This window comes from Sturnus vulgaris, chromosome 6 (assembly GCF_052056855.1).
Source record: "Sturnus vulgaris isolate bStuVul1 chromosome 6, bStuVul1.hap1, whole genome shotgun sequence".
Classification (NCBI taxonomy): domain Eukaryota; kingdom Metazoa; phylum Chordata; class Aves; order Passeriformes; family Sturnidae; genus Sturnus; species Sturnus vulgaris.
The window spans coordinates 43,971,058-43,995,397 of NC_142248.1; the positions used below are offsets into that span (position 1 = coordinate 43,971,058).

At 37.6% G+C, this 24,340-nt stretch overlaps 1 protein-coding gene across 3 annotated transcripts in view; it reads right to left on the minus strand.

Moving 5' to 3' along the window:
* ARID4A (AT-rich interaction domain 4A) overlaps positions 1-24,340 on the minus strand; it is a 46,142-nt gene that overhangs the window by 20,464 nt on the left and 1,338 nt on the right. For 2 of the 3 annotated variants that reach the window (XM_014871399.2, XM_088166357.1), the window contains 9 exons: positions 23,602-23,712; positions 21,231-21,296; positions 20,231-20,321; positions 10,734-10,813; positions 10,537-10,631; positions 9,856-9,988; positions 8,410-8,489; positions 6,615-6,691; positions 5,047-5,213 (listed from right to left, as the gene is read on the minus strand). In XM_014871399.2, the coding sequence (XP_014726885.1) occupies positions 5,047-5,213; positions 6,615-6,691; positions 8,410-8,489; positions 9,856-9,988; positions 10,537-10,631; positions 10,734-10,813; positions 20,231-20,321; positions 21,231-21,296; positions 23,602-23,712 (900 nt within the window). Of the gene's footprint in view, positions 1-3,244; positions 3,509-5,046; positions 5,214-6,614; positions 6,692-8,409; positions 8,490-9,855; positions 9,989-10,536; positions 10,632-10,733; positions 10,814-20,230; positions 20,322-21,230; positions 21,297-23,601; positions 23,713-24,340 lie in introns of those variants that run through there. The other variant, XM_088166359.1, reaches the window with a different exon arrangement.

A 24,340-nucleotide genomic window follows, 5' to 3' on the forward strand; every position in this document is an offset into this window, starting at 1 on the left:
TTCTCTGGGCAACCTGTGCCAGAGCCTCAGCATCCTCACAGGGAACAATTTTTTCTCAGTATCTAATAAATCACTTCTTTCTGGATATCACCCTTCATTAACTTTGATATGACTGTTTTCCTGTATTTCACTTCCAGAGTCAGCTATTTCAATGTTTTAAAATACAAATAGGTTGCAACAACATGGCAATTTGGGCATGATTTTATGTGATCTCCCACAGTTACTTAGAGTAAAGCCTACACAGGGAACAAGAATTATTTTGAAGCAAAATGTAAATATTTTAATAGTTGACTACGGATTATTCGTAGGAATTTCAAGCCTTCTAAAACATATAATGGATTTCTCATCCTTCCTTTATGGACTTACTGCTAATAAAATATATGGTAATAACTTATCATGAGAACTGAAATTCTTGCTTATTTTCTGAATAGGAACATTGGAAAATGCCTCTGGCATCTTCCCTTTTCAACAATGTAAAGCAACTGTGACTGATTTTTTTTGATGCCATTGTGATGCAAGAACCTTAAAAAGGTTAAATGAATGCACCCTATTAAACATGTTACAGATACATCCTCCAGGTCAGAAACAAGCCTTGAAAAAAATCCCTGTGAAAAAACACCTGGAGGTGCCACAACTCTTCCCTCTATGAGCCATGGAGACCAGCTAGCTGGAATTTTTTTCTGAAGAAATTCCTTACCTTTACTCTGGTCTTAAGTGAATGTATCTCTTAAGAACGTGTGCTGAAAACATATTTGAAATAACTACACGTTAACATCTTCATTCTATGGAATCAGAATGGCTTGCAGGTAGACAGAGCCAAATCCAAATGTTGCTTGCACATCCCCTTGTAAAACAGGGAGTATTTGAATATTTGAGCTTGAGAAACAAACATGATGGACTGCAGTGGATTCCACAGCTTCTCCTACCAGCATATTTACCTGTCTGGAATCCTTCACTTCACTACTTTATGTTTAGATTAGATTCTTCTTTCTTCTTCCCTGACAGAACAGCTTAAATACAAGCAAATACAGTAGTAGATACAACCTGTTTTGAATAAAAATCAGGTAATGCTCAGTGCTCCAAAAGCTTTTGTTTCTATGTGAAGATACTAGAGTTAAGATTTTCTCTTTCCTTTTAGCTGCAGTGCATAGACTGCCAAATGCACCCTCCAAACACAGTTAACTATCTTATTCTGACATGTTGAAAACTGGTTAAGAAGCAAAAGCAGTATGTAGATTTTTATGTGGATTCAAATTAATTTAATGATTCTTTTAATTTTCATTCAATAAATATTTTTTTCTATAATACCTCTGAATTTTTTCACTTTTTATGAAATGTGAAATTAAAACCTTAGTTGCTAATGGAAAATAATCCTGAGCTGCACCACATTTTCACCAAAATTCCAGCAATTTGAACATGCTGAGTAGCTCTGTGTAATGCAATCCCTGTTAAGAGTCCATGACAAGCAATTTCCACATTGTCCTCCTTCCCAACCCTGGACCACACAAGTCACTCACCACGGGTGAGGAGGAGGAGCACCAAACCAACACTGTGTTTGTTCCCCCTCCTTAGCTTACAAAAGCCATGCAAAGCTTGGAAATATGTGGTACCAATTCTACCACCTCTTAAAGATGTCATCAAAGACAACACACTTAGAAAAACAGTTTCTGCCAAAACAAAGTTGCAGATTTTTGAGCCAGCTACTGGAAAAATGGCGGGATCTAATGTCACCAGCTACAGCAGATCTCTGTGCTCCATTATCCTTATCAAAGATCCTACTTCAGAAAAATAGGATCCTTTCCATTCCAGAATTAGACTTTTCTGACTGACTTTATCCTATGATTATATATTAAGTAGGTCTGTGTTCATTTGATTATTTAATGATGGCCTATCATGGCTGGGCAGCAGCTGGACAGGCCCTGACAGTAAAGCTGCTGTGGATACCAAAAGATGGGAATGGGGGAAATAAAAAGGTATTTTTAATAATCTCACTCCCATCTCTAATAATATAACCAATTACAGTTCTAAAACAAAAAGCCCATTAGAATATTCTGGGAGAGGATGGACAGAAGCTATTTTTGACCTTGATTAATAAAAGGAAGCACTCTATAAAATGTAAAATTTCAGTAATTCAACAACTATAATCAAATACAGGAAAAAAAAACCCCAATCACTCACTTGTCGATTCTCTCTGCAGCTAGTATTACTGCCTTTCTAAGGCAAAAGAAAGCAGAAATTCCTTAAATTCCCTAAATGCTGTCTGTTGCAATACCTAGCATGGCCCATAATTAAAAATATGTATTCTAACAGCTGAACCAGGAATTTGATTTAATGGGCCATCATGACAGTTCTGCTCTGACATTATCTAAAAAGATTCATATCTACCCTCTGCTACACAGCTTCAGCATGAAGATGCTCACCTTACATTCCTACTTGTCACCTGGAAATAATGGATTCCACAGCTTCTCCTATCAGCACATCCACCTGTCTGGAATCCTTTGCTTCACTATTTTACATTAACATCATTCTTTAAAAAATCATCTCTATTTCTTTCACAGGAATGCCTTTTTTTTTTTAACCACCAAGCTTCCCCCTCCCCCTTCTTTGTTTGAAACACACAGCATTTTATGCAATAGGCATGAAAAATGATAATAAAAATGGATACTAGAAAACTAGTACAGCAATCCTTGATTTTCAGTGACTGATACTCTGAAAATTTTAACCAATGTTCATACAGACAGAGCAATACAGACTGCAACAGTTCACACCCTGCAAAATGTGGCCTATTCAGTCTTTTTCCCTGCAAACAGAGGGAAAAAACCCAGAGGATTTCACATTTCTGCACAGATTTATCTTATCATGCCATTATTCTCACACAGACATCTACTCCATTTTCCAAAACGCTGATATCCGAGCATAAAATTCACACCTAAAAATAAGATTCTTATTGTCTTTTTTTTTTTTACCTGGAAAGATCTCCCCTGATCAAGCTCCACCAGACTCTTCCCAGATCACAAACCCAAGTCAAACCCCCATCCCCAACCACCACGCTCACACCACACATTCGAGCACACGATCCTTACCTAGCAGCTGCATTCTTTCAAACCTAAAATGGTTTTTACTTCCTTTCTATCTAATCTGCCCACTGCCTGGACATTTTTTCAGCCTGACTTCCAAAATATTCGCTCGCTCTCTCTCTCTCTCTCTCCCCGCGCGGCGGCCGCGGTTAACCGGCATTACTTACATTCTCTTCCGCACGGGGGTAAAAAAAAAAAAAAAAAAAAAAAAAAAAAAAAAAAAAATTGAAAAAAAAATTAATGAAACGAACTAGTAACAGTAAGGAGAAACGCGAGGCATTAGATGAAAGGCAGAAGGAAGGGCCAGCCCATCTGCGAGCCCCCGGCCAGCCCCGGCTCCCGCGGCCGCTCCCCGCGCCTGCGCCGCGCTCGCTGCCGGTTGCCCGGGGAACGCCGAGGCCGCCGCCAAGCGCCATCGGCCATTCCGTGTGGGAAGGGAAAGGGAAGCGGCCTTTGACCTTCCTCCCCGACACACACACGCGGCCCCCGCGCACTGCGGGGTTTGCGGTTCGTGTTTTTCGGGGGTGCGTTGTGAGAATGGAGCGCTGGGGGAATAAATAAATCCCGCAGTGTCTCCCCTCCCCGCCCCCCCCACCTCCGCCCGGGCTTCTAAATCCAACACCCAGGTTACAAGGTGGGGGGCAGAATCAGAAGAGAATTCTGTAACTACACCTTTGATGACATGAAGAAACTGGCTAACTTCATGGAAAAGGAGCCACTTAAAATACTCGAATACAGAAAAATCTGTTAACATGAGAATCATGGAATCACATTCTACGATCTGGATTGGAAGGGACCTTAAAGATCTTCCAGTTCTAATTCCCCGCATGGGGACACCTTCCAGCAGACCAGGTTCCTCCAAGCCCTGTCCAGGAACACTCCCAAGGATGGGGCAGCCACAGCTTCTCTGGGCGCCCTGTGCCAGGGCCTCACCACCCTCACAGCCAGGAATTCCCTCCTGATGTCTAACCTAAATCACTCTTTCAGTTTAAAGCCATTCCTCCATGTCCTGTCCCTCCATCCAGCTCTCCCGGACCCCTCTATGCCCTGGAAGGGGCTCTCAGGTGTCTCCCAGAGCCTCCTCCAGGTGAACATTCCAGCTCTCCCAGCCTGGCTCCAGCCCTTGGAGCCACTTCAAGATTTCCTCTGGAGCAACCTCCACAAGCCTCTCCTGATTGAGGACCCTGGAGCTGGACAAAGCTCCCCATGAGAGCAGAGGAAAGGGGAGAATCCCCTTTTTTATACAACCCAGGACACGTTTGGCTTTCTGAGCCATGAGTGCTCACTGCTGGCTCATGTCCAGCCTTTTATCCATGAGAACCCCCATAAGCCCTTCTCCACAGGGCTGCTCTCCATGAATTCCTCTCCCAGTCTGTACATGCCACAACACGTTAGACACAAAGTCCATCCACCACAGCACTCCATGATTCCCAACCTCACACACATGGTCGGTCCTACACTGCTCTAAATAGCATTTATTGCCTTGTGAATTAGCTCAGTTTCAGTCAACCTGCTTTTGCTTGAAAATTTTTGCCTTTTTTTAAAATCACACTAGTGTTTTCAGAAACAAGTTATTTTTTATATAACCTACATACAAAGAAAAATACAAAAGGAAATGACGAAGAAAAACACAGAGATGCTGTATTTAAGTTGGAATTAGTACTACTAAGCTCAACCGAATTTTTTTGGTTTTGCCTTTTCTTTTGACCCAGAACCTTTCAACTCCTCTCTGCCTTGAATTCCTAGTTTCTGAGATTTGTCTCCTGTTTCTTCAATGGCTAACAGTAGACAACTTGCCACTGCTCACAAATCCCAATAAAGATAACTGCAGCAGAGAGAAGACAAACAGGACTGAAAAGACATTGAAGTGAGCTGAGTCTGAGAATAGCATGTTGGAAAGTGCAGGATTTTCAGGCAAGCAGGTTATTAAATTATCCCTGGAAAAATGACTGAAATTGTCCAGACTCACCGCTACTTCTTCAGTTTTCTCTTCTCTTTTTTGTTCCTCTTCATCAGTTTCTGCAGCAGCTCCATCCTCCTCATCACTGCTGGAGGACTCCAGAATTTCACTGATGTCCATTTTCCAGTTCCGAGGAACACCCCTGGAGCTCAGAAACGTGGTTGCCTCCTGTAGCCCTAGAGAGGAAAGGGCCCTGGCTTTACCTCATCTGCAGCATCCACACTCACAAAGCATTTTTTATTTCCTTCCCATCTTCTTGTAAATCACAACACCAACTTAAACCAAATGAATCCATCACAGATCAAGCACCATGGCTTACTTTGCTCTCTCCAAAATATCATGTTTTAAATTGGAAAAAAAAAAGAAAAGTAAACGAAAAAAGAGCACTGCCCAAAGAGATGTGACATTTATGTTTGGAACAGAGGGAAAACACATTAGTGAGCAAAGGACTAATGGGACAGGCACAAGTTACACTTGTACAATGGAAATACCTCAAATTCTTTTCCTTGAGGAGGTGCTCCAAGGGTGGAAAACAACACAGCAAAACAAACCCAGATAACTCCAAAATCTGCCCCTCATTCACAATAAAAGATTTTAATAAAGGAGCCAGGAAAACACCCAAAAGAACATACTGCAATGAATTGTTACTCAGTGTTACTGGAGAAGAAAAGGCACCAGTTTTTAACAGTGGTGACAGAAAAACCTCCAGACATCGGTCTCAACTCTCTTTTTTTTTTTTTTAACTATTAGTACCTTTGCTTCCAAAATATTCCCTTGTAGCAAGGAATGTCACAACCCAATTATGTTCTGCACAGGAAAAAAGTCCCTTTCTTCAATTTATCTCAAACCTCACAACTGCTATTTTTTTTTTTTTGGCTGTTCTAAAGTTCTTGGACTGTGAAATAGCTATTAAGAACAAAGTAGTAGAGAAATCACATAATATTAGACAAATCAATGAAAACAACCTAAAGCTTTCATTTGAAGCATTTTAAATCTTGACTTGTATGGAGCTGCTCCACACCTTTACTCAAAGCACATTACTGTTATTGTTGAGTGGGAACTTCTTACTATAATTTTTAATATATGCAATCTAAATATTTATCTTTAACACATTTCATGTTTTGATGGATTGTGGTATCCATGTCATCCATCCAATTCTGTGTTTACATTTTTAAATTAAGTATTAATCACAGACTGTTGTTGTTATGAAGTTTACACCTTGCTCTCTGGGTACCTTTAATGTAAACAGAGTGTTTTGAGCAACAGCACAAAATTTCAGCATTAGGAGAGGTAAGTATATATTCCATTGCTCACTGACACTTCAAATAGACTACCTTGAAAATATTCTATTCATTTTCCACAAATTTGGACTGGATAAAAATAATGAAATAAAAATGAAATAAAGATGATTTCTATTAGACACAGCTATATCCAAAGTTTCTCTAATTTCTCCCATTTAAAATTGTTTACAAATTTTCCAAGAGCAATTATTAGAAATCAACAATTACCAGCAAATATCAAAAGAAACTTGGTATGAAATTACTTCATTTAAACACCTAGAATTTATTCTAAATTACCTTTTTTAGGAGAGGACTCTGATTTTGGTAAGTTTTGAAGATCTAGTTCCTTAATGTCTTTTCTTGCTATTGAGTAACTGTAAAAGAATAAGGTTTTGTGATTACATCACAGGAAAGCAAGAATTTGACTTAGAAAAAACAGCAGTTTCTAAAATATTCAGGAGTTATTATTCACTTGCAAGGTCCTTGCTAACAACTAATTGCCTAAGGCACTTGTTTTTGTATGGTCCAAATACAAGAATAAGTTACTCAGGCTAAGTTTCCAATCTTTGAAATCCAGGCCTTACAGTATCCTTAAGTAACTAAGAAAACTCTGTAAACGTCCTTTATTTTAATTGCTTAACCTGCACAAATCTGCAAAGGTTAAACATGCAGGCAAAAATAATTTTCTGAACTGAAAATATTCACAAGAATCAACAGCTGCTCCACAAAACAAGGATCTAGCTAAGAGGATAGAAGCAAGTCCTCTATTTTCAAAATGCCTTTTTACTAGCACAGAACAACAGTGAAGCCAATTCACAGATCTGCATTGATAAGACAGTTGATTTTAATTTTTAAATTAAAAAAGTGTTCTCACAGTAAAACATATGGAGGCTGCTCTGCTCCAAAGTCATACTGGATACCAAGTCAATGAGTTACAAGAGAAATGCTAACCAAACTGCAGGGAAAGCCTTAAAAGTGAGTTAGTCTGACACATTATTTTGGTCTTCTTGCATTATTTCAGAAAATCTGGAGTAAAACCTCAAGAATTAGAGGCTGCCATTTTCTCAAGTTAAAGCCATTATGCTCTGGGGAAAATAAAAAACGAAAAAAACAAACAGAGCAAGTCTAGATTTTAGCAGTGACATTCAACTTTCAGTACAGAAGGAGCCAGGCTTATCCAGAAGGCTGATGACACATATCTTCATTGAGAGGCCAAAATGAACCAAGTCTTCTAGTACTTGAAATACATTTCAGTAATCAAGTACTTGTAACCTCAAAGTCATGGCTATCAAAAATCAAAAACTGCTCACTTTGAAAGAGAGGGTGACAGGTGGCCTTTGGCAAGGAAGTTTCTAGTTACAATGTGTGAACACAGATGCAATGCAATAACAATGAAGTGAAATAAATGGGAGCAGCCTTTAAAAATCCCAAAAGCAGTCTTCATGCTCTTATGAGTACATTATTCATTTTGTAAGATATCTCTGTCTCTCTTCTCCTCCTTCTCCCTTTTGGAGTGGAGGATGGACTAACAGGACCTTTCTCTCCTTCGGAAAGAATATGATTCAGATTCTGTAAACATTTTAATTAGCAATTCTATTTAAAGTCTCTTTTCTATTTAAGAAAGTAGATTAAACCCTTATAAATTATCTAAACAGCTATGGACATCTGGGCACTGGAGGTAATGAGGCAGATACCCAAACTACTACAACAGACACCCATAAAGAAAGTAATTTAAGGCAGTAAGGGAAATAATTAAAACCAAAACTCATTTTAAAGGATAGAAATTATGCAAAAAGAAAAAAATTTAAAACATCCAGGTGTTTACACTTTAAGTTGTTGATATTTGTTAATGAAGAAGCACCAGGAACTTTCTTGATTCAATGAATTCTTATTGTTACACACAGTGGAAAGAATGGTGAGGAAACACAGAAGGAGTCAGCTGGAAATAGACTGTGAATGCCAAATGTGTCCATCCAGCACTACATTACATTATTTTCTTCCTTTTGGAAGAAATAACATCTTCAGGAGCAGTCTGTGATGAGTTACCCAGTTTCCTCCCACAGGTATCTAATCAAAGTGAGCTATCACTTACAATTTGGAATCTGCAAAGGATCGAACTAAACACTGGTCCTTTTTCACCATGACGTCATCATTGCAGCTCGGGGACACAACCTGGAGATTCAAATAAAACATTCCTTTATTAAAAAAAAAAAAAAAAAAAAAAAAAAAAGCTGATCTTGAAAGGAAAGAAAGATAGACTGCAGGGAAAGTGCTGTTTTCTGTTTCTTCTGTTATATTTCCAGTACTGGGTAAACAAACCTACTTTGATTTATGCTACTAAGGCCAACAACAACGAAGTTCAAGAAGCAATTTACTCAAACTATTGACTTGTTCTGTACAAGCCAAAAGTCTAAAATTTCATTTGAAAACTAATCTACTGAGGTCACATCACAGGACTCTGTTCATTCACTTTGCTTTTTTTAACTCTTGTTCACACAACATTTTTTTTAAAGCATCTATTTAAAAAGTCAAACCCACTTATTTTATACCAGCTTCTGATTTTTAGCATTTAAACTGAGACTTCGGTGGTTTTTTGGTTTGTTTTGTTCTTTGAGGTGTGGATAATATAAATCACTGTGAAATCCAGCACATCCTTCCACAACAGTATCATCTCTAGGTCTAAAGAAAGTGATAAAAACGTATTTGTAGCACTTGTATTGCCACAAACAGAACAAGCTTATGTTTTGCTCTAGATCATATACAAGCAGGAAATGTTAAATTCAAGTATATAATCCCCAAGAACTTAACTCACTAGTTCAGAACCACGTTAAATAAAAAACTGTCATTAATAAAGAGAGCTACAACCAGAATATGTATAGTACCACATTTTAACCTGAGGTACATACAGGGGGATAAGACAGTTCACCCTACATTACACCATGTCTGAAAATACCAAAATGTTTTCTACAGAAAGCAACTTTTAATATGCACATGTAAACTTTCCTGTGTGTATCAATAAGATGCAAAGTGTCTGCCTTTACAATACAAGTCTACTTGAACTTGGATTTATTTAATGTATATTTATTACCAGCAGTGGCAATGAACAGTTGTATCATTTATTGACAGTCAAATAAAAATAAGCACCAACACCTGCTCCTAGAGTAACTGACCACTGGTACAAATGTAAGCATCAAAGAAATTACTACTTCATAAAATTGAAAGTCTAGGGGAAAAGACAATTACATTAAAGTATTTAAATCCCACTGCAATTAAAATTCCTAAATCTAGATCCTCTTAAATTGCCTGGAAGTGCAAGTCCTAACATACTTTATTTTTAGAAGAAAAGTATCATTACACACTGATCATTTTGTATGCAGATCTAAAACACTTTAATGCCATGAAACTGTAACTTACACACAAATGTTAATCTCTGCTTTCCTACTCTTCATAGATACTGCAAAACACTTGTATTTTTAGCAAACATGGGAGTAGAGCTTAGCCTGCCTGAATTCACAGCTTTGCTGCAGAAGGAACTCACCAAAGCTGGGTACCAGTCTGCCTTCTCTGAATTACAAGTCACACTCACAACCTTGCCAAGCAATTCATCGTTGAGGCGCCTCTTATCTTCATCCTCCTCTTCACTGCTTTCTTCTTCCTTTTCATCTTCAGTGCTGAATTAGTAAAATGTATAATAAAGTTTGTCTGAAGTTATTACTTGAAAACCAAAAAGAGCTTGCAATAAGATTTTTCTTCCTATTTTGCAAAGCTTCAAAAAGAGTTATAATTTTAAGAGCTGAAATTGCTTGAAATGCACTTAAACATTAAGTGCCCTTACTCAAGAGGAATTTTGTAGGAATTCTTTCCCAGTAGAAGCATTTTACAACAGCATGTTAAAATTGAAGACGTGATTCAGGTTTTGATTGTGCACAGACATGAAACAAAGAAAAATGCTCTCTACCCTAAAAATTAAAGTTTTTTTTTTTTTTTACTGTGTTTAGTATAAAGAAGGTTAAAAATCTTGTGTTTCCTATTAGATGAAAGAAGGGTAGTATAGGAACAAAACACCTTCAATTTCAAAACATTGCCAGCATATGACCATGTCTATCAGCTGTGCACAAAACTCAGGTGACAGAGCATTCAGACCATTGCAGTTTCAATGGGACTGCTTCAGTTTTAGCAAAGGACACTAAAGGAAAAGCTGAACACTCTCCAAACTCACACAGGAAGAGAAGATCTTCTCCCTCTATTAGATTTCTTCCCAATAACTGGAGTTCCAAAGTGCTCTGGATTGGTTAGTGGCAGTTGATCAAGTGTCTACATGAAAAAGGGGGAAACAACAAAGGTTTACAATATCTTGCTACAAAAAAGATATGAATCAACTATTTACTTTTAATTCCACATCCACCATTGTCTTACCTCACTTTCTGCAAAGTGCCTTTCTCCCTTCAAGCATAATGAAGTTCGTCTCAAGGTCCTTTCATCACCGTCATCAAAAACTAAGGTGAAGCCAAGAAAACACATCAGCACAAGCTGATCAGATCTCAATCCCAAATCTACTGTTTATCTCACAATCAAGAACATTCTCTAAAACATCACTTTCAAGTCTAATTTACTCACTCTTTAGTTCACAAGCAAAAGGAAAGTCAGTATTCAGAACTCAGTCTTGGAGTAGATTTTCATACAGAGATTCAAGCCAGTACAAAGTAAGGCTTTGGATGGAAAAGTCTCAGTGTAATTTGGGCATTCTTCTTATCAATACAACTGCACATTTCAAACCACAGCCCTGCCTGCACACCAGCTACTATTATCTAGCACTCTCTGAGGTTTGGTTTTGTAGGGGTTTTTCCCCATTCTATACATTTATTTCTTACTTACATCATTTAATAAATATGGTACCTTTTACTTCTCCTCTGGCTATGAACAATCCCACAAAAAGATCAATGGAAAGAAAAACAAGTTTCTGGTGAGTTTTTGCCACACTATCAATGCCATCTTACAAACAGATCAAGATACTGGAAACCTGCAATTCCAAGTCTGACCACTTCATATGGAATAATTAGTACACATCCTATCATGTTGTATCTCATGAACAGGAAGTTCCATCAATTTCCATCAATACATAGCAGAAGAATGCTGGAATGCTATGAGGCTACTGCAAGCTTTGCCTGAGAAAGATCTACTCTTCAGTTTAGATAAAAGCTCTTCAGGAAAATTTCCTTGAAGAGAAGGAAAGCAAAATTACCAATTCCCCAAACTCCAAAGATCAGAGCCCAGGTGGCTGCAGGCTGGAATCCCAGCAAGGTACAAGTTTATTTGTATGGGGTCAAAGTGCAGAACAGAACACTCCTCTGTATTCTAACTACTTGAAAAAGGCTTTGTGCACTAGTGAAAGAAAGTTTCAAGTGTTGTGCATAGCAGTATGGTAATTTTGGCATACTTATAAAATTAATTAAGCTGGATAAGATAAGCTTTCAGGTTTCCTCCGTCTTCAGAGTAAATACTGCTGTGGTATACTCCATATGTTCCACTACTGAATTATCTTAAGGGTTTAGAACACTTGTACACACAAAATTAACTTTTCCCCTTTCAAAAATCTCAAATTACTAAATTTTCAGGAACAATCATTTCAGTAGACAAATCACTGGTGATTGGCAACAGGTAACTTAATTTAAAAAAGGCAAACAGAACTAATATTTGACAACAGATCCAAGCTGTTTCTTTTTATTTATTATCTCCAGAATTGGAAGCTCTATCCACTTATTCAAAGCCAGTCAAGTAGAAGGATAAACAAACAAACTATTCATAAACCAGATGACATATACCAGTTTTTCATACTTAAAGATAAAATATTGTAAATACTGAAGGTTAGGTAAAATACCCTCAGTAAAATACACTGAACTCAGATTAGGACACATAGGGAAATGATGACAATCAAAAGTAACGATTTATACTGTGGATATGTACAAAGCACCTGCAACTGCCAGCATAGCTGCAGAACTTGGAGCAAAACATCCTTGCAGAATAACAAATGTAAAAGAACAGCATAAACAGAAAGATTTCTTTATCTACATAAGTGATCACTTTATTAAAGTTTCAATGGATAAAGGATAGATATTTTTATATGACAAATGGTGCTATTATTTGAGTTACTAAGGTGGAGCCAAGTAAGGAGTCTCTCCAACTAATCATGATGCTTAAAGTATTTTGTAATTGTAGCTACTTCAAACTTGCTTCTCCTCTAGGGAAAACACTTGACTGAGCCTTACTGAAAGGGCAATCAGAAACTCACACTGATAAACTCAGCACCTTTAAAAATATAAGCCTTTCTTAAACTAAACAGGCCTTGTGGTTTCCATCTCACTCTTCAGAAAAATCTGTTACACCAAAGTACTGTTCAGATCTGTGCCACCCTGTGCGTGACTCCAATGCTTGTCCTGGAGGATTTAAGGGAATGTCTTCCCAAGGCACGGTATCAAATATTAAGGATTCTGTAAATATAAGCAGTAAGGCAGATGGCACAGTTTTTGGCTATGAGATATTTTGAAGCTGTGATAACAGTCATGTCAGGAGAACTTAATACACTCTAAGCTGCAAATTCATTCCTCTTCTTAATCTCATCCAGAAGCAAGGCTGTTTAACTCTAGCTAAAATGCCTAGAACTAACAATCAAACTAAAAACTTTTAAATTAATGTTGAATAACTTGCATCAATTACTTCATTCCTTCAGCAGGTTCTTGCTACAACTCCAAATTCTTCAGCTGCAAAAAGGCTGCGTTTTATAAGGAAGAATTCACTGGGCAGGGAGAAGGTAGGAAAGAGGAACAGAAGACAAGGAGACACCTCCCCATCCATACACACACACACACAGTGAAGTCATCAAAGGAAGTGTTTATAGCGTCATGATTCCCATCTCTAAAGAGGAAATTACAGTCCTGTCTTTCCAAAGAAACAAGGGTGAAAAAAGCAGAAGCCCTTTAGGTCTTCCCATTGCCTCAGCCTGTAGTGGGCAGGGGCTTGCTGGGGAAATAGGGTGCAGCATCAGATTTTTGGGAAGGGAAGGATACAAACTAACCAGGGAACTGCTCACTGCTGCTGAACAGCCAACAGAACATCCCGGGACAGGAAGGAAGGGAAGAAAAGAGACATTTCTGCCCGGCAGAGCCCTTTCTTCCAAACACGTTCCCTAATGAGGAACACTGACAGAAGGGGAAAAGAGATGAGTAAGCAGCACAACCTGGAGGAACAGTCTCTGCCATAATGCTTGGTCTAGTCCCAAGAACTGAGTCCAATATGCTCCATACAGAGCATACTGAAACAGCGACAATAAAATGGAAATTTTCAGAATTTCGCTGCATCTCAACGCTGTCTATGATAATATGAGAGAAACAGAATTGGGTTTTTTCTGTTTGAGAAAATCTACACAACCCTAATTTATGACAGAAAAATAAAAACAAACTTCTCAGCAGTGATCAATACAACACTTTGCAAGAATTTAAAAGAAAAAAAGACTAAAATTTCAGTACCTCAAAAATGCACTAAAAAGTGCAACTTTAAACTCACTATTGATGAGCTGGTATCTTCCATTTCCTGTCTGTAGCAGACTTGTACATACCATCAGCAAAAATCCACTAACACTAACGCTGTCTCAAGTTTGGTTTTCATGTATTTAAATATAAAACATTAACAAGTCAACTAATCAAAATCATTTTAGGAACAGTGAAGAAGCTTGTCACAAAATACTACAGATCAGTTCGACTACATCTTGTTTGGAAATATAAATATAGCTATATTACACATAGATTTAAGAAAAAAAAAAAGACAGAAAAAGGAGAAGAGAGCAGAACTCTAGAGAGAACATCCTCAAAGCAGTTACGAGATGACTCCCACAGAGCCACCAGTGTTACCAAGACAAGGCAATTCTGTGACACACAAGTGCACAGAGAAAACAACCCTCAAGGCTGCATCTTGCAAACTTCAAATCCAACAAGTTGTGTTACTGCTGTTGCCCAAACCAAGAGAGATTATATTCTACACTGCACTGCAAGGAAACAATTTTGTCTCGTTTTCCAACCCATTGAGAAACTTTTAAAGTCACCAAGACAATGAAATGAAAGTACATACCACAAATTAAAGCTGTTCCAGTGTCACTGTGCATACTGCATTATTCTCACTGGCTGCCTGTCAAAGCAGCAATTTATGAACTACAAGAGATGCTGTCTATGAATATCTCGACTAATGTGTGCAGATTTTGCAGATATTTGGGGTTCAGCTGTGCAAACAATATAGAAAGAACCAAGAGCTGTGAAGTGCTTGCTGAATGGCTTTGTAGACAAGGGCTACACTACTGATTCATCACTGTAAAAGGACTTAGGAGCACGTACTGCACTGCATTGTGCTACTGAGAGGCCACACACCTCAAATTTACTATTTTTAAAATGATTGTACGAGAGCCCAAGTTCCTCTTACAAAAAAATATTTGAAATATCCCAGAAAGCAGGGAAGTTTGAATCTACTAATAGAAAACTATCACCTCACATACAAAAGCCTGCTGCCTGAAACTGCTTTTTCTGAAATGTTAATCTCACTACTGTTACACATAGAGATTAGAGAAAAAAAATCTACCTCCTTATTTTCCCTAGAGTATTGTTTATACACAATTTTATAATATTTTTAACACTCAGTTCACATAGTAACAAAGGTGGTTTTATAAGCAAGGGTTTGATGCAGTTGATTTTTAACAGGGTTCTACTGTTAAAATACTATTTTTCGCTATAAAATCTTGCTCCTCTCTTTCCCTAAACACGTGTAAACACAGCACATAGTGCTGTTCTTTTTTTCTAGATTCTCCAGAGAGCAACCAACAGAGCTACAGCAGCATTTTTATATGCCACAGGTGCACTTAAACAACACATCCCATGGAAGGGCTGTGGACAAATAGAGGGTTTCCTCAAAATCCACACAAGCGAATTTTAAAGAGAAAAAGAACAAATTGATGGTGGCTAGAGAACATCAGCCAAGTGGAGGCAAACACCCGTGGTTTGGGATTCCTGGATGACACATACCCAGCCCAGAGATGATGCTTCTGCCACGTGGAACTCAACAGGATGCTGGGAACTGGTCAAACCAGCCCTGCAGACATGACCAGTGCCTGGCACACAGCACAGGGCAGGTGCTGGTCAAGCTCTGAAGGGACAAACCAACAGCTCTGGCAAGGATGGACTCAGCTGGCTGTGGAGGCACTGAGAGCTCCCATCACCCTTGGAGTAAGAGCTTCCAGCTGTAGTGAAACCAGGACCAAGCTTATTCTTCCTCTTACCATAAATATCTCCACAAAGCATCAGAAGAAAACTTCTTCTAAAAATAGTAACATGTGACTATAAATAGCTCCTGTTAACAATCCTTTTCCTTAAGTCCTGGGACATCAGTGTTGATTCATTTGCTGATAAATACCCTTAACATTATGAACTGGAATTTTTAAAATCCATGGAACATGCAAGGTGACTAAAACCAAGCCCTCAGTATCTTTAATTTCTGTGAGCTCACCACAGTAACGTGTGGTGATGCAGTCGGTGGCTGAGACCACACTTCATTCCCAGAACAATCATTCAGGTCTCTAACTCCTCTCAACACACACTCAACTCAGCATTTCCTGGAAACTGCCACCATGATTATATGAGAGGAAGAAGCCACCAGCAGAGCTGTGGGGCTCACTGAGGTGCCTCAGAAATGTCTGAAAGGCATAAGTCTCAAAAAGTAAGGAATCACATTCCCTTTCACTCTAAACAGTACATAAAATCCTAATAACTGACAGCAAAGTCTGCTAGAAACTGCAAAGACCTCTCACTGTTTCCCCTTCCTATTTCCTACTCATTTCAGAGGAAACATTACTGAAGGTTAATACATGTTTTTTATTTCTTTCTTTAGAAACACTTTTCAATTATTCTACCTAGCAAAATACAAGGCACAATATATTTGATATGTTTTTGTTTAACCTTGTTGAAGTTGCAGAGATTATTATACCACACAATAAAAATAGACCTAAGCACACACAGATTACTGACCTGAGTTTTGTGAAAGAAGAGATGACATGGGGCAATATAAATCAGGCCATTCTAACAGTAACTCTTAGATGCTTGCTCAGATGAGACCCTGTTTCTTTTATATATCAATTACATCACTTCTAGTTCTGCACAGAAGTGATACAAAAGTGTTTCCTCCAAGAACATCTACATAAGGATTTCTGCTTTCTGAAATTCTGGTAATGCGTTTAAGACTCCAAACAGAGTGGGAGAGAAGGAAAATGCAAGTATGCACTTTGTAAGATGTGCTCTGGGTTGTGATTTCTTTGTTTTTCAGTCATTTCAGACATTATTTCAGCATTTACCTGAAGCATTTTACAAGTTAAAAGATAATCAGGTGGATGTTATACTCAGTAAACTATAATTCAAACCTTGTTCAGCTAAGCAGATCTGACCATTTTAATTCTATACAATTATCACCTAACAATATATTCAGCACTTCAAAAGCATCAATGCAGCACTTTATAATTTGTAAATTAAGGAAATTCAGTTTAGATAACTGCATTCTAAAGACAAACATCATCAAATCATTGAATCACTTAGTAAAATCATCAGGTCCAACTGAGCCATTTGTTAACCGAAGAACTTAAACCCCTATTAGTGTCACATCACTTTGGATTTGAGGAGTGCCCTGTGCAGTGACATTTCCCAGACACTGTTAAACTCCCACTCCAAACAGCTTTTGCTTCTTCACCTGCTTATACTGAAAAGCTGAATTTCAAAGGTAATTTCACAAGTATTTATTTATGGCAGCTGAAAAGTTCAATAGGACTACATGGCTAGATTAACATCATTATCATATAAAAAGAGGTCCAAAAGTGATTCTGTTAAAGCTAAAATAAATCCTTGTTTATTCTGGGTACATGAACACCATTAACAGACATTAGATACTGTTGAAATACACAAACTGATCATCACTGTGGCTCTTGCATTATAGTGGTGGCAAAGCAGCCTACTATAGCAAACTCAGCACTTCCACTGGTTCAATTTATTGACCAAAGCAAAGTTGTTTCAGGTGACTTTTCTCCTTTACATCTCTACATGAAACAGAGAAACTGATACACAAAAGTGAACATCACTTCTTGCTAGATGTGCAGGCAGTTTGTTTTGGTGCATTTTTAACACATCTGTACTTAATACTCTGAAAATGTTTGCCTGTGTGTATTACTGGTTTCACTAGCCAGAGACCAGTCTGCTTTTAGATCACTGAGAAAGAGATGTTAGATAACATAGAGAATAAATAGTAAGGGAAATGCACAAACTACTGAAATACAAGCTTTCTCTTGTGCTTTCCATCTCAAAATGTTCAGAAAGGCATCCTGTAACCTGGAGTCTTTTAATCCACCTCCCTCTCAGCTCTTCAGCTGTGACTGCATCAGTCAGCAAGGCTGTGCAGCAGCACACTCACCAGATTTTAAAAAGCAACCAATTAAACTGTTTGCTTCACCAGCAACATAAATATACACCTAAATATCAATTCAAAACTTTCTGCAAAGCCACAATGGAAGCAGCAGGCAAAAGAAAAGGCTTATTTTTCCCATGTCAATATTCCTGTACTCAACCTAGAACACTTTCCCCATTTTAACTGCAAAGGAACCACGATGCAAACTTGACCACAGTAAGCAGACATCAATGTCACCTGTGCTTTCAACTCCAACAAGCAGCCCACCACACAGAACTAACAGAAATTTCTGAAGATCTAAATCCAACAATTACAATTGTATTTTCATCGTTAAAGTGATGTAACAGCTCTGCATGTTCAGTTACCATAAGATTACTTAAATTACCCCTGAGCTCTAAATTTAAAAAAATAAAATCCTAGCAGTCTTAACATATTTGCATATGGAAAACGTATTTTATTTTCTCCATTCTGCCTGTCAAAAAATATTATTTGGGGAAAGAAAATTACAGTAGTTAATTAATCCATTTGTTCAAGTTTCTGAGGAATTGCACTTTAATAAATGTATGAAGTAAAAATCATGGCATGCATGATTTCTCTCTTACATAATTGGGGAGAGTTCAACAAGTTGTTAAATATAAACAACAATCCATTAATACAGGGCAGAGCATTTATTCACTGTTCAAATTTCCTGCTCATCAAGTAAAGATTTTTTGGCAGAAATGCACTGCTCAAAAGAAAAGAGAAAAAAAAAAAGAAAATAAACAAGAAAAAAAAACACAGACAAAACTCATCCCCCAAACAAGGAATTTAAAGTTCACATGTCAAATGTAAGAAGACAAATGTCTTCTGGCCCAAATTCAAACAGAATTAGCTGAAAGTGCTACTTGAAAATTGAAATAAGTTAGGAGTTCTACAATTTAAATGCTAACTCATAAACCATGAAACTGTTAGTGCAAGACTGTTTCTTATCACTTCTGTGACAGAATAGTGAACCTCTGAAAATCTATGAAGAGAAGTTAAAGGTCCCACGTTCTACCTCGTGTATGTCACATCATAGTACTAAACTAAGTCGATTTTAAATCTTCCGCACTCCAAAATAATCCTACCTTTCCTCCCTGACCTGACATCCACTACAGTTTTACAGTAATGTTATAATCCTGAAGAAAAAGGCAAAGAACAGTGAGCTTTGTCAACCAGCTTAGAGTTAAAGCACTCACTAACAATAATAATCATAAAGTGATAAATCCTTCCAAATTATCTGCAGAGCTTTATCCTGATCCCACCAAAGACGACACAACCTCACCTACTGCAAAGGAAACACTGAATTACTGAAAATAGCTCATTTAAATCTTAAAAAGGGGTTAATGAACCAAAATAATTAAGACTTCATGGGACAGAGGACTCCTCAAGAGAGGATGGAAGAATAGGAAGTAAAGCTGAATACATTTGGTACCCAAGGCAGCTAATGAGAAACACAGAGTTTAAATTTATAAGTACTAATCAAAGCAATGCCCAAGAGTAGCATGTACAGGAGAATTAACAGGAGGATGTTTCTTCTAGGCAACTATCAGGGAATAGAAGGCTCCACTGCTGTAAGAAAGTCGTGCAAAAAAAAAAGATGGGTCCTTGCAAAGCTCTCTGATTCAAATACTGTCCTTTTATATTTGCTTATCTACTATTACTTGAATGTTGCTGAGTTTTATCATTCTGTTCTTGAAACTGTTTCAGAAAAACCTGGAGAGAGAATTATTGAAAATAAGGAAATTTGTCTTACAATGAATTCTTGTTCAACACTGACATTTTGGTGACCCTGCATTCTGAACTTTCTATTTCAATACCTGAACACCACATGAGCCTCCAACACAAGGAGAAAAGTAGTTTTCTATTTCAGTTTAGATCGTTATTTGAAAATTTTATTAAAGGAAACAGGTATTCACATTACAAAATAATGTGTGGTGTGTTGATTCTTCTCTTAAAAAAAACAGATTCTGTCTTCTGTTGATACTATCCATGCCTTCCTTGTGTACCAGCTTGCATACAGTGCAAGGAGGTTCATATATTTCAGTCATTCATTTCATGCCACAAGTTTTCAGCTGGAAGAATGATTTTACAAGGTTTAGGTCTTAAAATCTGCTAAAATTATTCTGAATTTCAGCGAGTGCAACCGCTATCAATACAGGTACATTGTGTCAAATAAAACTTGATTATTCAACCCTGCAATTACCCGTGCAAAAGCCTCCCTGAACATCAATTAATTATTATCCCGCTTGAAATGGAAAAGGAATCAAGATGTGGACGACTTTAAAAAAAAAGTCCCCTCCAAAAACTATTTCAGATCGTGCAATACAAGATGTAATTACTGACAATGTTACCTATAATTAGAAATATATTGTTCAAAGATTACAGCCCATAAATGAAACATGGCCACTCACCTACAGTGTACCAACTGGCATCTGTCAGCTTGCTGATAACTGCTTCCTGAAAAGATCCATCGGGCATTTTGGTTTCAACCATTGCTCCAACCTGCAACAAGGAACAGCTCAAGATTACCTGGAAGCTCACACTCAGAAAATTGAGAAAAATACATTGATCCTCCCAGCAAGCCAGATTTACTTTTTAAGACTCAGTTTAGCTAAATGCTGCTTTGAAAGTTTAGTTACTGTGCAGGTAACAACAAAGGTCCTTCAGCTGGAAGGCTGAAGTGCAGTAGACACTACAGCACTGAGAAACTCAGAACACCTAAATTCAGCATGACTTCATCATCTCAAGAAATAGAAGGCCAACAGAAAACAAATATCCCAAGTCATTAATTAATTAGTGATAATCATTCAAGAACTACTATTTCTTGTACTTTAAACACAGTTCTACTGTCAGCTAGATCAGAATTTCAGTAGCAGCCTTGATGCTCCTGCAGGAGCAACACAGAAAAGACAAATACAAGCAAGATGACCTTCTCTGAAAAACTCTATTTGCATTCAGCGTTTATAACACAGCTCTGCATTTTAGCTCACAACTGTTACACAGAATGAAAATACAAACAAACATCTTTTTATATAAAATACATCAACTATTCTAAAACACTAAGTAATTGTATTTACTCTTGTCTAATGGGCTTGAACATGGCTTGGCACTTAAGCTGTTAATTACTTCTGAGAAGTTTCAACATTTAATTATTTATAAGAAGTTATGTATCTTATGAGAAGATAAAAAAATCCCTGTGCCGGCAAAACTGTGTATCAAGTATATAACACAGAGAAGCATAAATAGCTACAAAAATTAAGTCTAATTCCTCAGAACCCATCTCATCTAAAGTCATGAGCCTCCTTCTGTTGATCTCAATCCCGAAGAACAGGTGCCCACCTAAACAACATCAAAATTTAAGAGTTTTAGAAATTTATGTGATCACCAGAAAAAGGTATACAATATACATACTCTTAGAGGTCCTTTGACTTGGTCATCTTGCACTAACTGAGTTGAGTTATCCCCTTTCAAAACCACCTGAAAGATATAAGTGAACTTTTCAATATGCGTGTGATTTTTTAACAGCACACAAAAAAACCACAAAAAAAATGTGTATATATATATATATGTATATATAGATCTCATTATTCACATTCAGATTATCAATTAGACTCAAATGTTACTCAACAGATTGGCATTGCCAGTTTTACTGACAGGAAGCCCCAAGTACCACACTTAATTTTCAATCTGAAACAGCATAATTAAAGAACAGGGCAAATCAAACACCAATCATTCCAAAGCAAAGAAAATACAATTTTAGGTGAGTTTAGAATTGACACAATCCAGGGCAAACCTGGAACTGGGCTTCTAGATGAGAAGATTAAGCATTGTTTTTTCTTCTCTCTGATTCAACTGCAGCATTTCACAGACAACATTTTAAATACTAAACTACAACCAAAATAAAAACCTCTCTTTATTAAAAATCTAACAGAAAATCACCAAACTGGCTGCAATAATAGCATTTCTGCTGCCTTGAGCAAGTTTTTATAGCAAAGATACGGAACACCACCAATGTGATGAAAATAAGGATCAGTTACAGTGCAAGTAAACTCTGCTTCTCCATTTAAAATCTTACATTCTAGAAGGGAACAGTGAGGAAAGAACGTAAACATCAGCCTATACAGTTTAATTTTAAAAATTCCAAAAATTCTATTCGTTTTCAGGAACCAAAGCTCCAGGAGTGAATTTGATAATGATGCCCAGTTTTCTGGCTCCCCCAATTATCCTCCAAGCACACACTACACTGTAGCTGTATTTACAAACTCAATACCAGTGGCATGCCAACACACGTTCAGGTTAAAAATGCACTTAATGCTGATACAAAATTGAAAATAAAAACTGCAGAGAGATGAATACAGGTTGTCCTGCTGCTCAGGAAAAGGCTACCGGACGTTTTGGACTCTTTGCACTCTTGGCAAGCGTGCCAGGGTGTGCCTACACACTCTTAATTACAGTATCAGGCTTAGCTTGTTAAAATTCTATTGTTACAATAGAATTGAGAGCCAGCGACAGGAATTTCCACCAAGTCACAGCAGCCTCGTGTAATTCCAAATCTTATCATGGAGTAATAAAACATCTGATTCTAATGAGAAAAAGAAACTCCTACCTATTAACAGTCTAAATGCTCTACCAGACCAAAGATGCAGACAAAATCAAGCTTGTCAGACCTGCATGCTGCTTCCCACAGAGCTTCTCATTAACACAGATTTCAAAGAACACAAGTTTCTCTAAGTATTCATTAAGAGCAGGCAAAAGACTCCAGTATCTGAATTACATTTTTTTTCTATTGATGAAAAGCACTCTGTTAGTGATACAATCTATATATGTAACTGAAGAAGCTGATGGCTTGTTCTACTTGATCTAAGCATTAAAGCACACAAAAGCTTGGATGTATAGCTACAAAAAGCAGCTTTCACCTCAATTTGTTGGGGATTTTAGGTCACTAATGCCTTATTTACATATCTTGGACAGCAGAGACTGTAGTAGGAAGTAGGAAGACTTTGAAAAGACAAGGAAGAACAACAACTTCTATATTTACTTTCACTTTTAAGTTGCATTTAACTATGTTTTATCCTTATTCTCACACAGTCATTTACAACAGTATTAAAACATCAAAATGACAACTTTTATTTTGGTTGTTTTGGCAAAAGTCCTGTAAATGTGAATGAATACTAAGTGCCAATACTATCCATGCACAGAAATTCAGCTACAGCCAGGGCATGCTGCTTTAGAAGCTGCATCAAGATGCTCAAAACTTAAATATTACCCCGGGAATTGCTAAAACCTGACCCTAGAAACAAATTATTGCCATGTCTCTTGCTATTGACTTATTTCTGCATTGCCTTTTCAGTTCCAAACTGTAAAAGTGAGAGTGTCAGTTGGTATGAAAAGGAACTTTTGCTTCTGAAGAGGTTGCTCTTACTCCTTATTATTCATGTAAAGCCATAATCCTGTATTTATGACATCAAAACTTATTCCTGGGAAACTGATGCATTTGAAAACAGAAGACAAATGCAGTCAGGAAAGAAGGAGCAAGAAAGCTCACTTCTGTTCAAGCATCCCACTAAAAAATATAATAAAAAAACAACATTTCCCCCCCCCCAAAAAACCCCAACTTGTCCCAAACCAAACAACAAAATATGAAAAAAAAAAATTTAAGTGCTGCTTAAAATTCATACGGTGAAGTGATGAAGGTATTCTAATCTTCAGGAGTAGGATGTCCTGTGACAGCCCTTTCAGCACAATGCTTTATCAAAATCAGCAGCAGCCTCAGCACACTTACCTTGACTTTCACAAGCCTTTTCACCGTCTTAATCTTGGCCTCGCAGAAGGCACCACGGTACTTGGCACTGACATCAGTCCCCACTGTCAGGTAGGCAGGCTCATCTGCTGCCTGGAGGGAAACAAAAACACAAAACCAAACTTTACCTCTTATTTATAGTCACAGCTGCATCACTATGTATTTCGTTTTACACCTGGGCTTTTGAACCTGTTGACTTTTAATTCATAAACAGTGCCTGTCCTTGAGATTGCCATCACAGAGTTCTTCAAAAGGGAAAAAGAAAACTCAACAAACAAGTTCCAGGAAGTTTTGGTTTGTCACTGATGTTGACACACGCCTCCTGTCAATTCATTGCAGCCTCTCCCAGAAATGTTTTTGAGGGCATTCATTGATACCTGGAACATCTGCTTATAAAAATGGCAGCAAAGTTAAGGGGGAACTATTCATTCAAGTAGTTTCTATACAAAGGGAAAACATTTCAACTGCAAAAAGGCAATATAACAGACAGCTGTATTTTTTCAGCTATAAGCAATCCAATGGCACAGATTATTCAAAATGTTTGAGATTGGTGTCATCCCAACACTTACAATTAAGTCTATAACATTCTATATATAGGATTTTTTTCCTGGTGACTAAAATGAGACCTCTAGAGAAATCTGTTGCAATCTTTCTAACAGCTATTAACAAGTATTTTTCTTTCCTGGAATGCCTTATCAAAACTTAATTGCCTGTGCATTTT